Raw genomic sequence first — 25,833 nt, forward strand, 5'->3', positions numbered from 1 at the left:
ATTAGCTGAGAGCAATGATCAGGAGTTGGTGGGCTGCTGGTTTTCCAGCTTACACGTTCCAACAGAAGTCAACCGGCTTCTGTTGGACAGACCAACATACACACAGGCAGAATGTTGGCTGGTTTTATTTGAACCAGTTAATGCCTCCCGACAAGTGTATGGGGCTTTAGGGGGCCACAAAGTTGACATTTGGTGATGATCTGCAGATAGGAGTAGCAGGTGCTGACTAGTCCCAGTAGCTTTGTGAATATAAATATTGACAGGGAAAGGGGAAATGAGGGGAAAAAAAGAAATGAAAGAACCTTCACACAAAAAGACCTCAAAAAAAAAAAAATGTGGGTTCAGTTGGACTTTTTAGGCATAAAGAAAGTTGTAAACACAACCAGTATGAAAAATAATTATTTCTATTTATTTAAAATAAAAAAGACAATTTAAAAAGAACAGGAAAAAGTTCAATTTGGTGCTTGAGCACCAAAATATATGTAACCGTTGACTGTATGATTGATATCCTTGATCCCTCATTTGTATAGATATATACTTTGTTTTTTTCTTTTCCTTTTTGGAAATTTGAAAAGGTTGTTATTATGCTTGATAGGATGTCAATTAGGTCTTAATTGTGCAATTTTAAGGAGGAAACTTTTTCCCTTTTTTTGTGTAAAAGGGAAATTGAACTTTTTCCTGTTCTTTTTAAATTGTCTTTTTTATTTTAAATAAATAGAAATAATTATTTTTCATACTGGTTGTGTTTACAACTTTCTTTATGCCTAAAAAGTCCAACTGAACCCACATTTTTTTTTTTTTTTGAGGTCTTTTTGTGTGAAGGTTCTTTCATTTCTTTTTTATTTTTTTCCCCTCATTTCCCCTTTCCCTGTCAATATTTATATTCACAAAGTGATAATTAGGACGCGGCATTTTTTCTATCAGTGTATCCACAGACACCACCCTGTGATAGATACACAATTGTTCATTTTTCCATAGTCCCAGTAGCTGTGTCGGCAAGGCTTTTCCTTACCAATCCCCATCATTCAGTTTTCTTTTCTTAAGGAAGGGGGCGCAATATGTGATCTTGCAGACAGACACCCACTGCATTCAAAAAATACCCCCCCCCCCCCACACACACCTATGCATTTGTGATTAGCTTGGGTTCGGTCCAAAGTCGAGTTTGTCTGAAGGTGGCCCCTTAATATGATCAGGCTTGTTCAATGATGCCATGATGATCCGCACTCCACTGTATACATGCAGTTGGGGACAGGAAATCTTCTACCTGCAACTCACCACCCCAGCAATGACTGCTAATTTCCAAGTTCAGACCAAACCCAAGCTTATCCCTAAAGCTAGATACACATAATTCAATTTCCTTTAGATTTAGCTTCAAGTATGTAGTGTAAGGGCCTGCCTGATTGCATACAAATTGAAAGTGTTTAGGTTTGACCTCATGTTATATGGTTTTGGTAAATCTAAAATAAAGTTGTTCACAGTGGCGTCGGGAGGGATGGGGGCTGGAGCCCCAAGTGTGACCCCCAAAAAGCATCGGGTCTCAATATTGCTAAATGCATTATTAGCCCTGAACCGTTTACACAGGCAACAAGGAACGATCTCCCGCTTGTCCAGCATGGCCGAGTGACATACAAAAAGTCCCGCCTCCTATGATGGATGTCCCATAGGTCCAAGGCCAAGACCTCGGGATGTGTGACATCCTTCATAGGCGCTGCTAGGTCCAGGAGGAGGCGGGAATGACACTGCGGACGCACTGGGAGATCCCTGCTCGCTCTGTAAATGGGTGGGCAGTGGAGCAGCTCTCCTATCCTGCTCTCTCCCTGGTGCTTGCAGCCTGCTGTCTCGAAGTGGTCATGGATGAGATGGGCTACACTACACAGGTAAGGCTGAGCTGCAGGAATGTCAAGAGGTCACCTGTCACAGGGGGGATCAATGTAGGTCTTGGGGGGGGGGGGGGGGGGTGTGTCAGTGTAGGGGGCAGGTAGGTCAGTGTAATGGTCAGGTGGGTCCGATTAGTGGTCAGCATGGATGGGGCACTGGTGAGCCAGGCAGCAACCAGCAAGTGAGCCTAATCTCCCACTCCCCCCACTGGCCCAATTGGCTTGGACTTCGGGGCTGAAGCCTTTGGTGTTTCTTCCCACCTAGCAATTCCCCTGGTTGTACAAGAAAATTGTATAATGTAGCCAGCTTAATAGGCATATGAATAAATTGTCTATGTCAAATAGGCATATGCTCCACCACCCTCCATAGACCAAAAACAGCATTCTGTGTAAAAATCGCACAAAAAAAGATCATTATACTGTAAAACTTTAAAAATAATTTATTTGTTAATAGGTGAACACCAGTAAAGCTGTTATCAGTGCATATTATAAATACCTATGACAATAAGAACAATGGGTACAATCTGCGTGAACACAAATCTGGTGTTTTTCCTCAGGAAGAAATACAGATAAAATTTTAAAGAATAGGGGAAAAAAAATATGTATAATTAGCACCAGAGATTTAAGAAGAGGTATATACAAGAGAGAATGCTTATAATAAGCACATTTCAGACATGTAGCATCTTTGAAAATTAATATAATTTATACCAACCCTTACGTGTATAGATACAGTGCATGAATAGACCAATATAAATCAAAATACAAATAATTAGAAGTACAAAAAAAAAAAAAAGATCAAATGCTGGTCATATAAAAAATTGTGTTAGCCATTCATATAAAACATTGACAAAACATAAAGTTGCATACAAAAATCTAGACTTCAGATGTTAATAATTCATTATAATTCACAAGACCTAATGGAGCGTGTGTTAATAACCAAGCTCCCTTTGTAAGGATCTGATGGAAGATAACATCTTTACTTCAATGAACTGGGATGGAGAAACGCTTGAAACAAAAACATTTTGTCCCTCCAGAGGGAGCAGCAAGAGGTGGAGATGGCTGGAGGAACTTCTTATGATAGATGTTTGCAACCTACTGCCAACATTCTCCACCTAAGATGACATGCATAGGTTTTGGATAGAGGACTACTGGCAGTTCATCAACAATTTTATTAATTTTTTAAAAACATCATTAGAAATATAAAAATAAAATGGCTTCATGTATCATTATTTTCTGATGGCAACCATTTAGGTATACAGTATGTAACATTATGTTATAATTTACTATAGTCAGATCTCAATCCCGGTCAACACCTGGTCTTACTGTGGGTAGTAGTTAGCAAGACTCACAAGCTGGACTTGTTCTGCAGTATTGAAGACGTTCCTTTACTCAACTTGTAGTTTTTTTCTTTGTAAAGAACTTTAACGTAACGTAGACCTAAGAAACTTGGTGGTGAATTTTGAATCCTGAATGTTATGGAACAAGTCCAGTTAAAAGTGAATAATATTTACCTATTTAAGCCGCAGGCATTCTTTAGGTACTATTTGAAAGGGTGTTTGAATGCTATTTCTTTAAACATTCGGTGTGATTCTGGCACACTAAGTGTATAATCCATAAGGACTGTATACTGTGCGTACAGAGAATAATGCCGCGTACACACAACCGGAATTTCCGCCAGACTAGGTCCGACAGTCTTCCTGATGGACTTTCTGAATGAACGTTTGACGTAAACGGGACTAAACAAGGAAGTTCAATAGCCAGTAGCCAATAACTTCTCTTTGCGTTGTATTTGGTCCGTCGGACCAGCACACAGACAAATTGTTTTCCCGATTTTAATCTGTTGAAATTGAGTCCGTCGGATAGATTTGAAACATGTTCTATTTCTAGGTCCATCTGATTTTTTTTTTTCGAAAAACGATCGGACTAGCCCACACGATCGGATTGTCCGACGGACTGATCCCTTCGGACCTAGTCTGCCAGAAAGTCCGGTCGTGTGTACGCGGCATCAGGCATCATAAAATAGCTAGCTGCAGAGGGATCCCATTTTATGGTTTCTCCCACTATGATGGATCATAAAGTGCTCTTATAATGACCCGATCCTAATAAAGAAGTTAAACCCTTACATATTTATAGTAAAGTGACTGGTCTCAGTGGATGCTCTGAGATGAAACAAATCATCCTACATAAGTTGTTCCTGTTTATCTGCAGTCTTCTCTCTTCTAACTCTGTTCAAAGTGCTGAATATTTAAGGCTTGTCAGAGAGTTCAGAAAGAAAGGGGGTGGAGAGCTGCAATCACACACTGCAAAGCTCAGTGAGGAGAGCTCTGAGAGCTGATTGGAATGAATAGACATGCCCCATTCACACAGGAACAGAACAGAGGTTGTCAATCAGCTGCAGCTCCCCTCCCCATCACCATTTTTCTCTTGGTGCCAGGAAAACTTGGTCAGAAGTGATTCATGCTGAAGCAGCAGAGAGAAATTACACTTAGGGGTTGATTTACTAAAACTTGAGAGTGCAAAATATTGTTCAACTTTACAAAGAAACCAATCAGCTTCCAAGTTTTATTGTCAAAGTTTAATTGAACAAACTGAAGTTAGAAGCCTATTGGCTACAATGCAGAGCTGCACCAGATTTTGCACTCTCCAGTTTATGTAAATCAACCCCTTAGTGTTTTTACTGGAGACAAGTACACACTATAGAGGTGCTTTGTTCATATTTCATGTCTCAGGTTTACAACCACTTTAACTAAAAATGTGCCAAGACTATTGTTAGTTTTATCTTTTTTTCTTGTCTCTTTTTGTGACTGGTGATGAACTGTATTATCTATGGAAAGCATCATCAAATCTGCTCCTATTGTTTTGTAACAACCCTGAAGTAGATCGTGTTCCAGAAAAACCTAAAAAGATAAGGCTGAGGGTGGCAGCTAAACCAAACTTTGTGCTATATAGTTACGATCATCACTTAATATATTTGTTTTATCGACCAGCTAACAAGCAATAAAATGAGGCACTGAAGACTAAAGCTGGCTGTACGTGGTTGATTCTTGCTCAATTGGACAAAATTCAATCTGAGTGGTCATGTCAGCACCACCTGGCTCAGGAAAAGTTGATTTCAAAGTTAAAGGAGTCTGGTGGGAAATTGTCAACCACATTGTCCTATCCGATGCAGTAACTGGGATTTATTTACTAAAATTGGAGCGTAGAAACCAATCAGCTTTTTTTTTTTTTGTCAAAGCTTAATTGAACAAACTAAAGTTAGAAGCTGATTGGCCACCATCCAGTTTTGGTAAATCAACCCCAATGTTTTGGTATTCAGACATTTGCGGGGGCTGTGGCTATCCAAATAAAATAATTTGCAGCGAAGAGTCCCCCATCCATGCTGCTTAACATGGATGGGGGGTGGATTGATTTCTAAGCAACAAATCTGAGCATGTACAGCCACACTAACACTGTTATATGGACATTTTTTCACTGGACAGCCTACAATATTTGGAATTTGCTTTCCCAATTTCTAAATCAATAGGAGAGATAATGTTGCTTCCCCAGTCACCCAACTAGCCGCGGTAGATTTTATAATAAATTGCATTATTCTGCCAATTTGGTGGTAGAAGGTTTAAGAAGCCAAGCGGAGACTCAGCCCATCAGTCTCCAACTACAACTGAAATATCACTTTTGGGTTGACTGGCCGTACTCTATTTCCAACCAGAATGTTGTCCTGGTGACAACTGTCCTCTCCTCCCACCATTTTTTCTCCTGGTGTCACAGGGACAGGAAGTGAATCTCGCTAATGGGTCACAGACAGACATAAACATGTGAAAGAAATTTAACTCTCCCTACTCGTGGAGTTAGGCTTTATGGACTAAAAGAAAAGGTATTATGTGGTTATGTTTAGTTAGTTGGACAGCTAGCTGGCATTTTTTTGGTAATTTATTATTAGCAAAGATGTTTTGAATGTTATTTCTTTACACATTGGGTGTGATTCCGGCATACTTGGTATACAATCCATAGGGGTTAGACACTATCTGTGGAGAGAATAAAGGGGGGTTTACTAAAACTGGAACACTCAGAATTTGGTGCAGCTGTGCATAGTAGCCAATCAACTTCTAACTTCAGCTTGTTCAATTAATCCTCGACAATAAAACCTTCAAGCTGATTGGTTTCCATGCAGAGCTGCACTGAATTCTGAGTGTTCCAGTTTTAGTAAATCTCCTCCTATGTGTCATAAAATGGCTTTTCTTTAACCTGTGACTGGTCCATAGGATGACCTCTATACAAACACCATACAAGTCTTTATTGGCAGGCTCATTTTAGTGAACGTAACAATTTAACATCAACAAATAATTCATGTACTGTATAAAAACAAGGCTCTATCTCAGTCAGTAATTTTTTTTTTCTATAGTATATTTCTTAGTGTAACTTAAAAAAAAATCAAAAATAATATTTAACTCTGAGCTAATAATTCAATAAATATTTATAAAGATATTTCTCTTTTTTTTTTCTTTTTTATAAAAGGCACCATTGTTGTTCACTTTGACCTTGTAGTGCAAACGATTCCCTTTTTTCAGTATAAAATATTACATTAAATACAAAAACAGAATTCACAATGTTATTTTACATTTGCGCAGACAAAAGATATAATCTAAAAGGGTATGTTTGGCATGTTCATGAAAAATGTTCTGATGTTCTGCACTTCATTTTTGTAAAGTACCTTTTTTTTTTTTTCAGTGCTTGACCCCTAAAAGGCAGGAAGAGTTCAGGAAATGCTATTTTTAATGACTTGATGTTAAAGTGGAAGTAAACTCTCCCATCAACGGCCAAATAAGCTAATAAGAACCCATTCCAAAAGTTCTCCAGATGTTGTAGAAATGGTGAATACAGTAATGTGTATTTCTGCTTATTGTACAATCCCATTGGCTGCACTACCTTCACTCCACCATCATGGCCATTTGTTGCCACTGACTACCTCCATCCCTCCTTCCACCCATCACTGACACCAGCAACAAATGGAAGATGATATGGAAAAAGTGAATTGCTGGGACATATCCAAGATGGTGCCATCTTCACCAGGAGTAAAGATAGTGCAGCCAACATTATTGCACAGTAAGCACAGATGCAGGTTGCTATATTCACCATTTGTAGAACATCTGGAGAACTTTTTGAATGGGTTTCTAGTTTATTTGCAAGTGTAGGGCAGAGTTCACTTCTGCTTCAATTGTGTTACATTTATGAAAATTTGGGTTTAGAGATTTCGGGTCATGACACACTTAGAATTATGCTGCCGGTAATACCTCTCTCCGCAACAACTCAAATGCTGCATTCCCTAATGGAAGTTTCTCTATCTCTGGCTGAAACTCTAGAATCTCAGCCCCAAGCATTGACACTTCATTGAGTTGGAATGAGCAGCACCAATAAAGAGAGTGACTTTTCTTAGCTATTATGTTAATAGCAAACTGTTGCCAATGACAGAATCCCTAGGGTGACACATTCTCAGTGCTTTGTGGGAAATGCTGGGCCACACTGGGGGACTGCCATGATGGATTGCTCAACTTATCTCATAGTTTGGGCTCCTGGATAATTTGGATCGTGGTGGATATGCAGAATGTGCATTGCCCTCCTGTTTCCGCTTCTATACTAACAAGCTTAGCTGTGACAGTAAAAAGAGGCACTTATTGCTAGAATGGAATATAACATTAAAGGTACAGCTTTGCAAGGCTGTTTTGAGGAGGCAATAAGGCTGAACACACTTCTGAAAACACATTGGGCTTGTATGCACACCCATAATCAAGATGACCAAGACTTCAGATCTGTGTTTGCATGACTTGCCCATAGCCACTGCCCTAGGGTATAGACACACCAGCGACCTCATTGGACAGTATGTATATACCATCAGCAGAACACTCTAATATACAGAATTTATAGGCTTATTCTAATAAAGCTTTTTACACCTTTCTGCCTGAATGCATGTTTAGTGCTATTTAAATGTTGCTACCATGCAAACTTATGATAAACATGTAGTCTAAAAAGTGTCCATGATACCCACTAGGAGCAATAAAGAAATTAATCCCATCCCATCCACTATCATGATTGTATTGGGTGTACTTCAAAGCTCGGTACCTTACTTTTTTTTTGCGTGGCTCCATATTTTGAGTACCAGAGCTGCATTAGCCACTCCATTATTACCAGGGTAATATTGTATTACTATTAGGGTCTGCCTAGAAAGCTGCAGTTGGATTTTGAGCCCCGCACACACATACAGGGGTCAATTTAGACCGAAACCAATTAACCTTCTAGCACGTTTCTGGAGGAAATCCATGGAAGCACAGGGAGAACATGTAAATTCCATGCAGATAGTGTCCTGGCACAAGTTCTAAGGATTAATTATGCAGGTTAGATGGCTCAACTTGGAGTCAATAGAATCGGACATGAGCTGCCATTGACAACAGAAAAAGCTCCAAAAAGTTTGGTGCCAGTTGTAAATACTTTAGCTCTTTGGTGGCCTGACAAATGGGACCTGGCCAGTTCTTGGTTTTTGATTTTTTTTCTTTTAGAAATGAACATTCTGCAGAAAAATGCCAAATATACCCTCTTAACTCTTGCAAAGCACCAGAGGCTGATAAGCCAGGAAGGACTGCTAGATGACGGACGGATGATAAACCATACAAAACTGTTATAACAGAACATCAGGCATGTCAGTATGCTACATATGATGTAGAGCATGTACAATGCAGTGGACAGACTGCAAAGTGGAACAGAGACACAAAAAAAAAGCAGCCAAAACCACTTCACTGGTGATGGCTCCGGTCATGTTCGGCTGGATGCACATCTTGCAGAGGAGGGCTTGAGAGACACATTTTTTTACTTACGCCCACAAATATTAAAATAAATAAAGTCAGACATAAATATTACACTATACACCACTTGGTATCCAAGCTATTTACACATATACAAACACTGAACGAAGAGGTATTGCAACACATGTCTTAATCCATCTGAACTTCTTTTTTTTTAAAGCACCTACAACAAAAGAAAAAAAAAAAAAAAACTTTCAGTGATGTAGTCAAGCAAACCATAAATAAATAATTTGATTTAAAGAAAATATGCTTAATTCCCCCATCAACACTGTCAGTTGAGTCCTGCTGGCGGGGAGCCTCCCTAGTCAGCAGAACACAAGGATTAATGCTAACAGCTATAGGCAGCAGCTGTCATTGCATGTAAAAAAATTCAACAGGCTGGTTGTACCCATGGCGATCAATGGATTGACTTGGGTACAACCAGCCTGCCCATAAATGGATGGAATCTCAGCTAGACTCTGCTTTACTGGCCAAGAATCGATCCATCTATGGCCAGAAGTGATCAGGCTTCATCAAACTGGAATCTGTTTGGAAGCTGCACTTTTGCAGATCACCACTGTTTTTTTTTTTTATATTTTGATTTGGTAAAATGTATGTCAAGGCAAAAACATATTTTAATTTTAGAGAAAGAATTAGAACTCTTGTATTATTTTTGTTTTAACCAAAATGGTTTTATTGAGGAAAAAGATGCCAATGTACAGAGAATAGTTAAAAATCAATCCTTGTTGGGTTTTTACTGCTTCCTGGTGAGAGAGAGATTTTCCTTCATATCCTGTCCTGTGGACGTTTCACCAATTGGTAAGCAAGGGAAGGGACACACTATATATATATATATATATATATATATATATATATATATATATATATATTTTTTTATATTTATATTATATATTATATTATATATATATATATATATATATATATATATATATATATATATATATATATATATATATATATTAAAAAATCTAACAGGGGTTCTAGTCTTCCTTGACCGGAAGTAAGGGGAATTCTTTCTAAAGGAGCCCCAGATAACAGTAAATGCCCAATGGTTCCAACCCTTCTCTGCTCTGGAACACATGAACATTCATTGCATAAAAAAAGCAGGAATTTCATTATGGCCTACCAACTTTCGAATGCAGAAATCCAATACGAATGGTATATAATTTGTGGTGCGGTGCATTGTGCTCTCTTGTACAGGGCATGGGATGCTATTCGAAATGAATTTCACTGCAAGACACCGCACATAGAGATTTAAGATTTCCTCTTCTATTCTTTTGCGTCTCTGGAACAGTAACTATAGAGGAATCTCTCCAAAGAGACAGCAAAAATGTATCGACATTAAGAGGATGCAATATTCTGTTTCATGCTTTGCAGTATGTACATTTTCAGTGTGTGTGTCTCATATATTAGGCTCACCAAATAGAAATACTGTGGCTGTCTAAAGCTGGAGCCGGTCTGCATTGGGATTATCACCACCCCAAACAAATAAAATCAAGAGGTAACTGTGTTATTGATATGTACCAGTCACAGATATTTAGATAAGAGAATGAATCTGATTTATCACTATTGGCAATGCAGGCACATTTCATGCATGATGTGATCAGTATTGTGCGACTTTAGGACAGCCATTTTCAACTGGGGTTCTGGGGATCCCTAGGGTTCCTTGGGAGGCTGCTAGGGATTCTTTGAGCTGTGGCAAATTGACCTCCCATCTGTTGGTGCCTACATAGTTTGAGGGCCAAGGCTATTGGTAGAAGCAGTGGCATGACACCAAAGATCTTTTTCACTGTCTGTAAAAGCATTCGGACCACCACTCTAAGGAATAGAGCTGCACGATTCTGGCTAAAATGAGAATCCAAATTTGTTTGCTTAGAAGATAGCTCACGATTCTCTCACGATTCTTGCGGTGTAACATTGTCTTTCACATTAAAACAAAAAAATTGGGCTAACTTCAGTGTCGTTTTTTTTTTTTTATTCATTGAAGTGTATTTTTTCCTAAAAAATTGCGTTTGAAAGACCACTGGGCAAATACAGTGTAACATAAAATATTGCAGCAATTGACATTTTATTCCCTAGGGTCTCTGCTAATATATATATATATATATATATATATATATATATATATATATATAATGTTTGGGGGTTCCAAGTAATTTTCTAGCAAAAAATATTGATTTTAACTTAATAAACAAGTGTCAGAAAAAGATTTAGACTTTAAGTGGTTAAACTGCCTGCATTTACACGTTGTTAAAAACTAAAAACTTGCAGACTGCCTGGATTTTTTCTTTACACACACAAGTTTATCCCTTTGATCTAAGAAGGAAGATTTAGTTACAATGTTTCATGTTAAAAACTTGGCAGACTGCCTGGATGTTTTCTTTTGAAAGCTGACTGACCAGATAAGTCTCTCCACTTGTTATATGAAAGAATCAGCAAACTCTGCAATAGAGATTGTCAGGGGGGTTGAATCGAGATCACGATTTTTTTAACGATTAATTGTGCAGCTGTACTAAGGGGGGCGTTCTCCCTAATGACCGCCAATGTAAGGGACAATTTTCCAACTGACACCCAATAATCTGCAACCTGAAAATCATTTTAAGGGTTCCTCTGGGGTTAGAAGATTGAGAAAGGCTGATTTATAAAACCTCTCAGAGTTAGGAATCCATTTAGGGTCCTCTTACCAGTACTATAATAGTTGAACACGGAGGCCGGTTGCAGAGGACGGAATACACTTGCCACAATAGCCACCACATTTTCCCGTCACCTTGGTTCCATCCTACAAAAACAAAATTGGAAGAACGTGTTACATTTGACATGGTTGTAATGAAAATTCAGTGCTTCATAGTGTAACATAAAAACAGATCTGTGAAACTTAAGTTTGACAACATCTAACTTAAGGCCATACACAGAGCAAATATCACCCGATTTCCAACTGAAATGGCCAAAATTGTACTTGGCCCTTTTGACATCCTCCTTCCTGCCATTTTTCAATATGAGAATTGAAGGATCCAGGCCAATCAGGTGCAACCACTGTTCCGATTCTGGCTGTAACAATACAGTAGTCAGGGAAGACTCCTTCAAGCATGTGGCTTAGCAAGAATGGGGGGGAATAATTGAAGAAAGATAGACAATGGAGAAGTCTTATGCCCTGTACACACGGTCGGACTTCCCGACGGAAAATGTGCGATCTGACTGTGTTGTCGGAAATTCCAATTGTGTGTGGGCTCCATCTGACTTTTTCCATCGGAATTTCTGACACACAAAGTTTGAGATCTTGTTCTAAAATTTTCCGACAACAAAATCCAATCGTTTAACCGCTTCCTGACCGATGCACGACAATGTACGTTGGCAGAATGGCACGGACAGGCAAATATTCATACAGGTACGGCCCTTTGAATTTGCCGCCATGCCATCACGACGATGTACGTCGGCAGAATGGCACGGACAGGCAAATATTCATACAGGTACGGCCCTTTCAATTTGCCGCCATGCCATCACGTGCGCGCCGGTTGGGACCTCCATGAGTCCGATCGCGGGTCCCGCAGACTCAATCGCCGTGGGAATACCTGCGATCATCTCACGGGGAGGAAGAACGGGGAGATGCCGATGTAAACAGCATCTCCCCGTTCTGCCTAGCAACAAGTGACACTGATCTCTACTCCCTGTGATTGGAGCAGAGTTTAGTGATCTGTAAAACACAGCCACACCCCCCACAGTTAGCAACACACCCCTAGGACATGCTTAACCCCTACACTGCCACCTCCTGGTTAACCCCTTCACTGTCAGTGTCATTTACACAGGAATCAGTGCATTTGTATAGCACTGATTGCTGTATAAATGACAATGGTCCCAAACCTCACCTTTGATTTGCCAGATTGGCAAGATATTGCTTATCAGCTATCCAAAATTTCCATTAATACCACCCTTATTGAGGCCAACTACAAAACACTGGTACCTGGCACCCACTAGAGTAGCTAAAATGCATCCTTCTACCTCACCTAATTGTTTTCCGACGATGCGGACAGATTGGGACAATGCACCATATCTGGTGGCAATGCCCACTCGTAATCAGATTTTGGATACGGATCTTTAATTTAATCAATTCGGTGACGGGAGTAAACATCCACAGGTCTCCAGAAAGTGCGCTTTTTCATAAATTACCTGATGGAACACCCAAAAAAATCAACAAGACTAATCAACTACATATTGGCAGCGAGAATCACGATTGCAAGAAACTGGAGACAGTGTAGGATTCCTTTTGATCAGGTTAAAAGTAAACTTAATTGGATTATGATCAATTATGCTCACTCATATTCTTAATAATAAAACAAAGATGTTTAATAAAGTATGGGATCCATGGATTGACTACATTTCAATTCCATAGGGAACTCCAGGATGACCCTCTTTCTCTCTTCTCTTCCTTCATTCCTTCTACCTCTCCCTTTCCTCTCTCCTCTTCTCTTTTCCTTTTTTTTTTAATTTATTATTTTATTTCTTGAAATGTTTATGTACAACACAACTGCCATAGTAGGAGGCCCTACGTTGTGGTGGGTAACGGGACCATTCCGGCAACTGCGGTCGGTGTTGCCCGGTATTCTGGGTCTCCTCTACCCCCTATTATTAAAATAATTTGGATACAGTGGGACACCATTAGGGTGTCTTACCAATACTATGCACACATATTAAGGCTGTTTTGTTTGGTTGTTTTAACAGCTGCTGATTGGGTACTATGGTCATTTTGTTTACCTTCTGAGGTGTTGTATGATGTTCGGAAAAATTTATGTCAGTATATCTAATTGTTTGGCTGTATGGAACTTGGATAGTTGTTCTTTCTTTTACTAATAAACATATTGAAATATAAAATGACAATGGTCCCAAAAATGTTTAAAAAATGTCCGATGTGTCTGCCATAATGTCGCAGTCACAATAAAAATTGCTGATCGCCGCCATTACTACCGTAGTAAAAAAATAAAAAATGAATAGAAATGCCATAAACTATCCCCTATTTTGTAAACGGTATAACTTTTGCGCAAACCAATCAATAATCGCTTATTGTGATTTTTTTTTACCAAAACTATGTCGAAGAATACGTATCGGCCTAAACTGAGGATAAGATTTTTTTTTATATATTTTTTTGGGGATATTTATTATTTTCAAAATTGACGCTCTTTTTTGTTTATAGCGCAAAAAATATAAACCGCAGAGGTGATCAAATACCACCAAAAGAAAGCTCTATTTGTGGGAAAAAAGGACGTCAGTTTTGTTTGGGAGCCACGTCCCACGACCGCGCAATTGTCAGTTAAAGTGACGCAGTGCCGAATTGTAAAAAGTGCTCTGGTCTTAAGCCAGCAAAATGGTCCGGTCTGAAAGTGGTTAAATTCCAATCATGTGTAGACGATTCCGACGCACAAAGTGGCACGCATGCTCCGAATAAATTACGAGACGAAAGCTATTGGCTACTGGCCTCTTTATAGTTCCGTCGTACGTGTTGTACGTCACAAGTTTGGGCCAAAATCCGTCAGAAAAAACTGATTTTGTTGTCGGAATGTCCGACTGTGTACAGGGCATTATAGTTTATGTCAATGTTGATGATGCCCTGTGAGCTCAGCTGAGACTCATCTCCTAAAGTCCAGGACACACTGCAAGTTTTTATGCTCGTTCAACTCGCGGGTTAAGCCCCATACACGCTATCAGTTTTTCTGCTGAGTTTTTCCTTCAGGTTTACCAAAACCATGTAGTGCAAGGGCCCGCCTCATTGCATACAAATTGAAACTCCTAAGGTTTGACCTCATATTTTATGATTTTGGAAAAACTCAGCAGAAAAACTGATAGTGTGAATGGGGCTTTAAACAAACAACAAAGCACAGATTGCTGTACCAACACAAGCAATGTTGGTATGGCGATCTTCCCGACTGTGCAAATGTATTCTGACAGGGGGACTCCCCCCACCAGAATACAGGCTTGCTGAACCGGACAATTATTGGACAATGTGTACCCAGCTTTACTGTACAGTGTATATTGCCTTTACACATTGGGGTTGATTTACTAAAGCTATAGAGCACAAAATGTGGTGCAGCTCTGCATCGCAGCCAATTCAGTTTGGCCAATTAAGCTTTGACAAAACAAAAAAATCTATGGTAAATATTGTATTTTGGCATCAGAAGAGTGTCAGTGGGTTTAAACCAAAATTCATATAAAATAAAACTGAAACAAGTGAAAACAAATGCGCAGATCCTTACTGGAGATTTCGTTATTTCAGTCACTGCATAATTTCCTTGTGACATCCATTTAGTGGTTTCAGATACAGAGAGTCCTGTCCCTTGAAGGTTGATGCTAAAGCGACCCTACGGGAAAGCAATACATCAAAATTGTTTTATTGTAAATATAAAAAACCCATATATACATTTAGGATCCCATCCCAATGGCATATTCTCGCTATGTGTTAGTTCACACCAGTGAACTAACTAATAAAAATTTCTACCAAAGCCTTGAGTGTTTGCAAAAAGGAAGTCAGGTGCGTGTGCACAAATCACTTTCCTCAAATTCAAATAGATTGTCCTAATCAAATGGCAAAATGCACAGTGGTAATGAAAATTACAACAATTAGTCTTTTTTCTTTTAAAGGGGTTGTAAAGGTAAATATTTTTTCACCTTAATGCATTCTATGCATTAAGGTTAAAAAACATCTGATGGTGCCTGTGCCCCCAGTACAACCCCCCCCCCCCCCCATTTTACTTACCTGACCCCTCGAAAGTCCCACGCTTGCCCCCGACGTCCTCTTCGCCGCTCAACCTGCCCGCCGATTGGCTAGAGTGGATGGATTGAAAGCAGTGCAGCCATTGGCTCGCGCTGCTATCAATCACATCCAATGACGCGCCGGGGGCGGGGCCATGTGATACAGCGAGCCGCTATAGCCACCGGCTGTATCACGGGAGCGTGCCCACAAGTGCTTCTCACCATGAGAGGGAGCTCGCATGAACATGAAGTACTTGCGGAGGGAAGCCGAGACAGGCGCCGAGGGACCCTAGAAGACCAGGTTCGGGGCCACTCTGCGCAAAACGAGCTGCACAGTGGAGGTAAGTATAACATGTTTGTTATTTAAAAAAAAAAAAAAAATACTTTACAATCCCTTTAAATCATCAGTCAGTTTGATAGAAGTCACAGTGTTTTCTAATACACTTTGCCAGCAATTGTAACTTTAAGCTTCGTCTTTCCATAAATACGGTTGGCCTGATTCTCAAATCAGGGTCTGGAATACACTATATTACCAAAAGTATTCGGACACCTGTCTTTTCACACAGGAAATTAAATGGCATCCCAGTCTTAGTCTGTAGGGTTCAATATTGAGTTTGCCCACCCTTTGCATCTATACCAGCTTTAACTCTTCTGGGAAGGCTGTCCACAAGGTTTAGGAGTGTGTCTATGGGAATGTTGAACCATTCTTCCAGAAGCACATTTGTAAAGGTCAGGCACTTATGTTGGATGAGAAGGCCTGGCTCGCAGTCTCCGCTCTAATTCATCCTAAAGGTGTTCTATCGGGTTGAGGTCAGGGCTCTGTGTAGGCCAGCCAAGTTCCTCCACCCCAAACTCACTCATCAATGTCTTTATGGACCCTGCTTTCTGCACTGGTCCAAATCATTCGGTGGAGGGGGGGTTATGGTGTGGGGTTGTTTTTCAGGGGTTGGGCTTGACCCCTTCGTTCCAGTCAAGGGAACTCTTAAGGCATACCAAGACATTTTGGACAATTTTATGCACCCAACTTTGTGGGAAAAGTTTGGGGATGGCTCCTTCCTGTTCCAACATGACTGCGCACCAGTGCACAAAGCAAGGTCCATAAAGACATGGATGAGCAAGTCTGGGGTGGAGGAACTTGACTGGACTGCACAGAGTCCTGACCTCAACCCAATGAATTTGAGCGAACTTTCAGCATTCCCAGAAGAGTTGAAGTTGTTATAGCTGCAAAGAGTGAGCCAACTCAATATTGAACCCTACAGACTAAGACTGGGATGGCAATTAAGTTCATGTGCTTGTAAAGCCATGTGTCACAATATTTTTGGTAATATCGTGTATATTAGGTCATCCTATTATAGTTTTTTCCTCAGCTGTCTTCCTTCTGATCTCCCCATCGCTCACTGACAAGACATGCCCTCCTTGCTTAAATACTCCAAGCTTCTACTCAGTCTCTGGTTTCCCCCCCTCTGACATCATTCATTTATTCATGACACTGGCTGAAGGTAAGAGAAATGCCATACAAGAGGAATAGTAATTTTTTTAGGAGAATAAAATATATTTGAAAATTTTATAGCTTGCCTCAGACTGATTTATGGCTCAGAAAGTTGAAGTGTCAGACCTTCATTGAATTGACCTTGATTAAAAAATTTAACTGGCCCAAAAGCTGTACATGCAAAATAAGAGAATGAATACTGTTTTCTTTGAAGCCCAAGCATGTGAATACCGCTCTGTTGAGAAAAAGTCTTTTGCAAAATCAACAATTCCAGGATAGTCAAGCTCCTAGTTCTCCACTGCACTCAGTGGTTCCTTCTACCATCACCTACATCACTATGATACACAATAGTGACATGAAGGTTTGCGGGAACCATTAAGCAGAGCGGGATGGCGGGGGGGGGGGGGGCATAGACGATGGACACTTCAAGACAGAGATCCCAAAACGTTACTTTCTCAGCAGACTTCAGAGGAACATTTCTCTTCAACATAGTGGTAAGCCCTTCTGCAGGTACAATTTTTGGGCCAGTTTAATTTTTAAAACAGGGTCACTAAGCAGTGCAAAGTAAATGGTCTTGTCTTCTACCAATGTTGGTTAGTATCAATGAAAGAACATAAGCGATTGGTTTGGAGGATGAATTTTCCAACCAAGGTTCAACCGAGTGTCTGCAGAGGTCACATGCTACATTGCATCTGGAAAGTATTCACAGCGGTTCACTTTTTCCACATTTTATGTTACAGACTTATTCCAAAATAGATTAAATTCATTATTTTCCTAAAAATTCTACAAATAATACCCCATAATGACAATGTGAAAGAAGTTTGTTTGAAATCTTTGCAAATTTATTAAAAATAAAAAACGAAAAAAAGATCCCATGTAGTATTCACAGCCTTCGCTCAATACTTTGTTGAAGCACCTTTGGCACCAATTACAGCCTGAAGTCTTTTTGCGTATGATGCTACAAGCTTGGCGCACCTATTGCTGGGTAGTTTCTCCCATTCTTCTTTGCAGGACCTCTTAAGCTCCATCAGGTTGGATGGGGAGCGTCGGTGCACAGCCATTTGCAGATCTCTCCAGAGATGTTCAATCGGGTTCAAATCTGGGCTCTGGCTGGGCCACTCAAGTACTTTCACAGAGTTGTCCCGTAGCCACTGCTTTGATATCTTGGCTGTGTGCTTATGTCATTGTCCTGTTGGAAGATGAACCTTCGGCCCCAGCCTGAGGTCTAGAGCACTCTGGAGCAGGTTTTCATCACAGATGTCTCTGTACATTGCTGCATTCATCTTTCCCTCGATTCTGACTAGTCTCCCAGTTCCTGCTGCTGAAAAATATCCCCACAGCATGTTGCTGCCATCACCATACTTCACTGTAGGGATGGTATTGGCCAGGCGATAAGTGGTGCCTGGTTTCCACCAGACATGACGCTTGCCATTCAGGCCAAAGAGTTCAATCTTTCTTTCATCAGACCAGAGAATTTTATTTCTCATGGTCTGAGAGTCCTTCAGGTGCCTTTTGGCAAACTCCAGGCGGACTGTCATGTGCATTTTACTTAGGTGTGGCTTCCGTCTGGCCAGTGCACTGTATAGTTGTTCTTCTGGAAGGTTCTCCTCTCTCTACAGAAAAACACTGGAGCTCACAGAGTGACCATCGGGTTCTTGGTCTCCTCCCTGGCAAGACCCTTCTCCCCCGATCGCTCAGTTTGGTTGGGCGGCCTGCTCTAGGAAGAGTCCTGATGGTTCCCAACTTTTTCCTTTTACGGTTGATGGAGGCCACTGTGCTCATTGGGACCTTCAATGCTGCAGACATTTTTCTGTACCCTTCCCCAGATCCGTGCCTCGATACAACACTGTCTCGGAGGTCTACAGACAATTCCTTGGACTTCATGGCTTAGTTTGTGCTCTGACATAAACTGTTAACTGTGGGACCTTATATAGATGGGTGTGTGCCTTTCCAAATCATGTCCAATCTCCTGAATTTACCACAGGTGGAATCCAATCAATTTGTAGAAACATCTCAAGGATGACCAGTAGAAACAGGATGCACCTAAGCTCAATTTTGAGTGTCATGGCAAAGGCTGTGAATGCACATGTGATTTTTTTGTTTTTTATTTTTAATAAATTTGAAAAGGTTTTTAAATAAACTTCTTTAACGTTGTCATTATGGGGTATTGTTTGTAGAATTAGAGGAAAATAAGGAATTTAATCCATTTTGGAATAGGGCTGCAACATAACGAAATGTGGAAAACGTGAAGCGCTGTGACCACTTTCTCTAATCCACTGCACCTATAGACATGAAATTGTCTCCTGATCTGTCCATAATCAGATCAGGTGACAATCTATGGGTCCCTTAAGAATGCAAATATTAAACCCTCAGCAAGCTATTAAAAAGATAATGCCACTGAATACTGTGCAGCTGGAGGTAAGTGCATTCAGTAAGCATGTTTTTTGTTACCTGAGGGCATTTGGCTGCACTGTAACAGTCCCCGGCTGTGGCAAAGGGGACAGGGCGTCCATCAATAGTACGTGCAAACTGAAGATCTGTGGCTGAACAGAGACATCACAAATTAGTACAATATGTTCTTATAGCATGCATGTTGTACATGCCGGACATACAGTATTATACTGGGAACATAATGTAGAAAGGACGACTTACTTATAATCTGTAAAGTGGTCAGATCCAGTCTCGCTTTACTGAAGGTGGACAAGCCCGATGCTGTGTAGTCTTTCCTGCACTGACAGTCTTCTCTCCTGCTCCCATTATATGGACATTCTGTAGGGTTCTGCAGTCTGCAACAGAAGAGAATACATCATTAACAGGAAGATATTAGGATAAAATAAAGGGTTGAGTAGGTCACTGTGCTACTATTTCCCTAATTTTGTTTTTGGCATACTCCCTTCAACCTGTTTTTTAAAAATTCCTTATGCAGTTAGCTTTGGCATCCCAAATAAATACATTTATCTCATTTGCAATTTATTATATTTAAGTGTTTCTGATACTCATAGCAGTTTGTGAAAAAATAATACACATACTTTTGAGCCCCCCCAAGTACACCGTAGTAGTGCAGGGTGGTGGTTACAAGCCCACTGTCCTTTCATTTATTTCTGTAGCTGGAGGACCACATAGTTGGATCTCTGTCTGTCAGGCTTGTAATTTTAGACCAGATTATGGACTATTTTCTGCTCCCTCTTATATTCCTTCTCATGTTTATCATTTAGGGTTCGAGTTTCCACTTTTTAACTATAGCACAAAACTTTTTATTGATTGTTCCCGATTTAGCCGAGAAATGTTATATTACTGTTGGAACATAAATCAGATTTTTCAGATTAAATTTACACTGCCTAATATATTTGGACTAAAATGGATGGCGACTATAAAATAACAGAAAACATAATATACACACTGGGGTTTATTTACTAAAGGCAAATCCACTTTGCACTATAAGTGCAAAGTGCACATGAAATTGCACTTAGAAGTGCAGTCGCTGTAGATCCGAGGGGGACATGCAAGGAAAATAAATAAACTGCATTTTACCTTGCACATGATTGGATCAGCAGAGCTTCCCCTCATTTCAGATCTACCCCTCAGATTTACAGCGACTGCACTTCCAAGTGCAATTTCAAGTGCACTTTGCACTTGCAGTGCACTTGTAGTGTAAAGTGGATTTGCCTTTAGTAAATCAACCCCACTGTGTACATGTTTGCCATTATTTCTATAAAGGAAGCACAGCTATGTGCAGATACTGAAACAAATTGTCACAGCTATTACTATGGGATGCTGGACATATGAAGTATATCTGGGTACTCAGACAGTTTATACAGATTCACTGGGCACTGAATGCTGCCCACACGAGTATTATATACTGGTCATTTGGGGGCTTATGGTAGTCACATGGGTATCATATACTGGTCATTTGGAGGGTTGAATTGTGGTTATATGGGCACTGCATACTGGTCACATGGGCATTATATAATGGACATTTTGGGGCTTAATGGTGGTCACATGTCACTGCCTACTGGTCACATAAGCTCTGTGAAGATGCCACCCTCCGATGAAGTCTATGAGAAACCTAAGTCTGACCCAATCAAGTCAGTAATTTTCCTTTTAAAAAGCATACATTCACTTTAACATTTGAAAATCAAGATTATCCCATTATAAAAGGTATGGCTGGGAGGTATATGAAAATAAAATAATATACTATACCTTTATTATTTAAAAAACAAAACAAAAACAAAACATACGTTAAATTGGAAGGCATTCATAAATAAAGCCCAACTTTTTAAAAAAAATGTCCTCCTTTCCCCTATAAAAAAAACACAATAAAAAAAAAGCAGCACTCCATCACTTCACTTCTCATCCACCTCTGGTCCCGTCTACCCCTCCTCCTCTGGATTAAATGACACCCAAAGTAATTCAATCCACTTCCTGTGATCTTAGGGTGTCAAGGCCACACCCACTTTGGGCTTCCAAGGGAATGATGCAGAGAACATTGCTCATTACGTGAGCAATATTTGCTGCATCAATAAGGACTTTCCACTGCAAAACAGTTTTGCAAGGTATAAAATATACAGGGTGGGTGGTCCAATGGGGAAGGGGGGTATGAGGAATGGGGTCTTCCCAACATGGAATTGGGATTGACAGTATATATATAAATCCAAGGACAAAAAATGTATATATTGCAGATTACCAGTCCTTATATTGGTGTCTGCATGTGTTTCCTCCTTGCAAGCTAAGAATATTTTCTTAAAGCACAGGAAAATGCACATTGATCGTGCCAGAAAAACTGTGCCCAGAGAATTTTCTGTGCATTGAACTCAAATCTCATAGCTATCAGCACTCACAAGTCCTTTTCTGTGAATTATTGAACACCTCCCCTATATGTTAGCATTGTCACCCTAGGAGAGTGATTGTGCTACTAACAGGCTCCAGGTAGAAAACAAAACAAAGCCTGACAAAAAAGGTAATGCAGCCATTACATCTAAGGACTGGTAAATATGTGTTCCTGAGTTTTGATATGACTTAAGTTGAAATACCTAGAAACATGGATTGTCACACTGTTGCAGAAAAAGAAAAAAATGGCAAAATACAAAGGTGGTACTCAAACACTGCTGTCTTAGTGACTAGTGCCTGGAGGGGGAAAGGGAGCCTCAGTCGCTGCTGGCTGGGGAAAGGGAGCCTCAGTCGCTGCTGGCTGGGGAAAGGGAGCCTCAGTCGCTGCTGGCTGGGGAAAGGGAGCCTCAGTCGCTGCTGGCTGGGGAAAGGGAGCCTCAGTCGCTGCTGGCTGGGGAAAGGGAGCCTCAGTCGCTGCTGGCTGGGGAAAGGGAGCCTCAGTCGCTGCTGGCTGGGGAAAGGGAGCCTCAGTCACTGCTGGCTGGGGAAAGGGAGCCTCAGTCGCTGCTGGCTGGGGAAAGGGAGCCTCAGTCACTGCTGGCTGGAGAAAGGGAGCCTCAGTCGCTGCTGGCTGGGGAAGGGAGCCTCAGTCACTGCTGGCTGGGGAAAGGGAGCCTCAGTCGCTGCTGGCTGGGGAAAGGGAGCCTTAGTCGCTGCTGGCTGGGGAAGGGAGCCTCAGTCACTGCTGGCTGGGGAAGGGAGCCTCAGTCACTGCTGGCTAGGGAAGGGAGCCTCAGTCACTGCTGGCTAGGGAAGGGAGCCTCAGTCACTGCTGGCTGGGGAAGGGTCCTCAGTCACTGCTGCCTGTGGAAAGAGTCCTCAGTCACTGCTGCCTGAGGAAAGAGTCCTCAGTCACTGCTGCCTGGGGAAAGGGTCCCTTAGTCCCTGCTGCTTGGGGAAGGGCTCCTCAGACACTGCTGCCAGGGGAAAGGGGTCCTTAGTCACTGTTCCCCATGGAAGGGGCCCTCAGTGGCCCCAAAATGTAGGACTGCTTGATTTGGAACACATCTGCTGTCTATCTAGACCTACAATGGTGTGCTGGAGATACCTTGCATTGTGGACTTTTTTCTGTCACTGGGTGACAATGGACTATTTACTGATGGTGCCTTCCATCATTTCAGCACTTGTCTTTGCTCTATGTCTATAGCAGTGAGGATTACACTGGATCTTATGGATGTATAAACTGTCACAGAGAAGTGTAAAAAATACACACAGTGTACCCTTTTGATCATACCTGTAGCCAAATACCTCGGAGAAATTCTCTGCCTCATCACTCACAAGCGTCACGTACTCTTTCGGATTGTCTGACTGCATCCCGGAACAATAAACCTGAGAGAAAAGCAATTGTTATTGGTGTGAGAGAGCACCTGCAGCCATCTATAAATAATAGAACACGCAGAACATCATGAAGCACGATGTGCCGAGGATGAAGCCGTACCTTTATTATTTTTTCCTCCACCATAAGGTAATGCTCACCATCTTCACTAACACCTCTGCGCCTTTTAACATCTTGACAATTGTGAGGCAAATTACCTAAAAGGTAAAGGATATTATATTTCATTTTTTTTTTTAAATGATGACCATTTGGTGATCAATTAATTACCAAATATCAGTTAAATCTAAACTCTGGGAATGAGTCAAAATCTATTTTTGCAGTAGCCCCCCCAGTGCTGTCCTCAAACCCCAGGCTGTGGGGTGATCCCTCTACACCATCACATAAAGTGCAGGGCTATTAGCATTCTACGTACCTGTGACCGTGGTCCAAAGTACTTTTAATAGAAGACGCTGTGGGGGACCATTCACATGGATTGAGGGACCCTACTAATGCTAGGAATAAGGTATTACGTCTTATCCCTGTACCCCTAGACCAGGGATCTCCAAACTTTCTAAGCAAAGAGACAGTTTAATGTCCATCAGGCTTTAGGGGGGCCGGACTGGGCCGGTGGGAGTAGAAATGCCCTGACATCAGTGCCCCAACATTGGTTTTAATGTAAGAAATAGTGCCCCAATGTTGGTATCAATGGAAGAAGAGTGCTCTATTGATGGTGTCAGTAGGGGGAATAGTGCCCCAAGAGCCAGATAAAGGCAAGCAAAGGGCTACATCCAGCCCCCAGGTTGGAGACCACTGCCCTTGAATAAACAATTAACTCTTGCAGTGCCGGGGGACTCCACTGCAAGAGTACATTTTGTCTCATTCCTGGAGTTAAAGGCTAGGTTCGCAGTTTCATGCTACATGCAATTTTTTTTGTAGAAGGAGGTTGTTAAACACAAATCCATGCCAAATACACATGAAAGATGCATGTACATGCATTTTCATGTGTTCCTATTGAGATCTATAGTACCAAACAATGCACTATGCGGCACCAAAAAAAATAGCTGCAACTTTTCAAAAATCACTCTGCATCACATTGCATTGACGTGATTGGAGAATAATGTGATTTCTATTGTTGTGCATGGTAGCATGACAGTGGACACAGGAGAAATTGCACTAATGTGAACAGGACCTTAAAGTGGACCTTTCAGAGACTTTACTGCATTATTATGCTATTGACATGTCACAATATGCAACAACAGTATCATTTTTTTTTAACAAATCTCCATCTTTTATCATTAAAAAGCAGTCCTTGGAGCTCCAATCCATTATATACATCTGTGAAGCACACTGCTATTTTTCAGGAGGAATTCTAGGTAAAGGGTTCATTAAGCAGTTTACGGCTTTCTATATGTTCCCTATAAGAGCAAATATTCACATTTTAAGTTCAAGTCCACTTTAAAACCAAACAATTTATTTTAATTTTTTTATGTTGGCAAATAGCAGGGAAAGCGTAAGACCCTCCATCGTTTTTTTAGCCATTGTTGGAGTCCCCAAAAGCTAGATTTACCTCTAACCTTCTTGTCCTGATACACAGGATATCACAGGGACAGGAAGTGAAGGATAGTCCCTGCAATTGGGACAAATCAGGAATGATTTCTAACCCTCCCCAATATTTGTTTAGCATTTTCCCCGGAGAGATTCGGATAGAATTCTACTTGTAGCTGCGGATAGTTGAAGTTATCTACTGCACCTACTGCTTTCCTCTGGCCCCGTTCACACACTGCATTTAGCGACGGTTTCGTTACATGAGGTTTAGTGCGTGTTGAGAAAAAATACTTTTGACTGCGTCCAGGACCGATTTAATCGCAGTTATCTGTACATAACTGCAGGTAAATCGCAGTGTACTATTTCACCCGCAGATAGCAGCAGCAACAAGGAAAGAAACAGGAAGCACATCAGAAATGGGAAGAATGTTCCACCGCAGCTAAATGCAGCTGCATGTAATCGCTGCTAATCACAATGTACAACTGCCCATGATCGCTGTGTGTGAAGTCTTGGAATTTTAATATAACAAAACATGCTTTTAACAGCGGCAGGACAGCCGCCTGTGTGAAAGTGGCCTTAGGGGTTGAGGTTAGAATTATTTAATTTATTTATTTTTTATTATTATTTGTTTTTATTTATTCATTATTTATTTATGAGTATTATTAATTATTATTATTCATTTTTATTTAATTATTGCATTTGAGCAGAAAAACGCTCAGAATGCACTACAACGAATCAAGCATTTCCATGCTTTCTGTGGAACAAAAAATGCTTCAAATACACACCAATCTGCCCGGTTCAAGCTACAAAAAAAGCTCCAGAACTTTTTTGAACTTCAGGCATTTGGCTTCAGGTGATTTGTTTTGAACATGTGAACCATCTCCATAGAGAATAATTGATTTCTTCTTCTGCTTCAAGCTACATAATGCTGAGATGTGAATGGAGAGCTACAAGCAACAAACCGCTCCGGTGTGAACAGGGCCTCCAGGTGCGAGTTGAATCTCACATAGAGGTTCCTATAAAAGGATGGTAAAAATGTGCCACTGGTAGGGCCAGCATTAAAAAGAACCATGAGCAAAGCTAAGATCACCCTAAAGAATAAATACAAAGTTATGGCACTTAAATTTTTTG

The 25,833-nt window shown here is 40.8% G+C and overlaps 1 protein-coding gene across 1 annotated transcript in view; it reads right to left on the reverse strand.

Annotated features, from left to right (window-relative positions):
• Positions 1 to 2,299: 2,299 nt before the first annotated feature.
• Positions 2,300 to 25,833, reverse strand: part of ADAMTS9 (ADAM metallopeptidase with thrombospondin type 1 motif 9) — a 357,655-nt gene continuing 334,121 nt past the window's right edge. The window contains exons 34-40 of the mRNA XM_077451954.1: positions 23,281 to 23,375; positions 23,077 to 23,171; positions 19,608 to 19,741; positions 19,407 to 19,498; positions 14,971 to 15,075; positions 11,413 to 11,507; positions 2,300 to 8,891 (exon numbers count right to left, since the gene is read on the reverse strand). Of these exons, the coding sequence (XP_077308080.1) occupies positions 11,418 to 11,507; positions 14,971 to 15,075; positions 19,407 to 19,498; positions 19,608 to 19,741; positions 23,077 to 23,171; positions 23,281 to 23,375 (611 nt within the window). The 3' untranslated portion in view covers positions 2,300 to 8,891; positions 11,413 to 11,417. The remainder of the gene's footprint in view (positions 8,892 to 11,412; positions 11,508 to 14,970; positions 15,076 to 19,406; positions 19,499 to 19,607; positions 19,742 to 23,076; positions 23,172 to 23,280; positions 23,376 to 25,833) is intronic.

The sequence above is a fragment of the Lithobates pipiens genome, unplaced genomic scaffold, assembly GCF_037356315.1.
Source record: "Lithobates pipiens isolate NorthernLeopardFrog02 unplaced genomic scaffold, aLitPip1_a1.2 Scaffold_23, whole genome shotgun sequence".
NCBI lineage: Eukaryota > Metazoa > Chordata > Amphibia > Anura > Ranidae > Lithobates > Lithobates pipiens.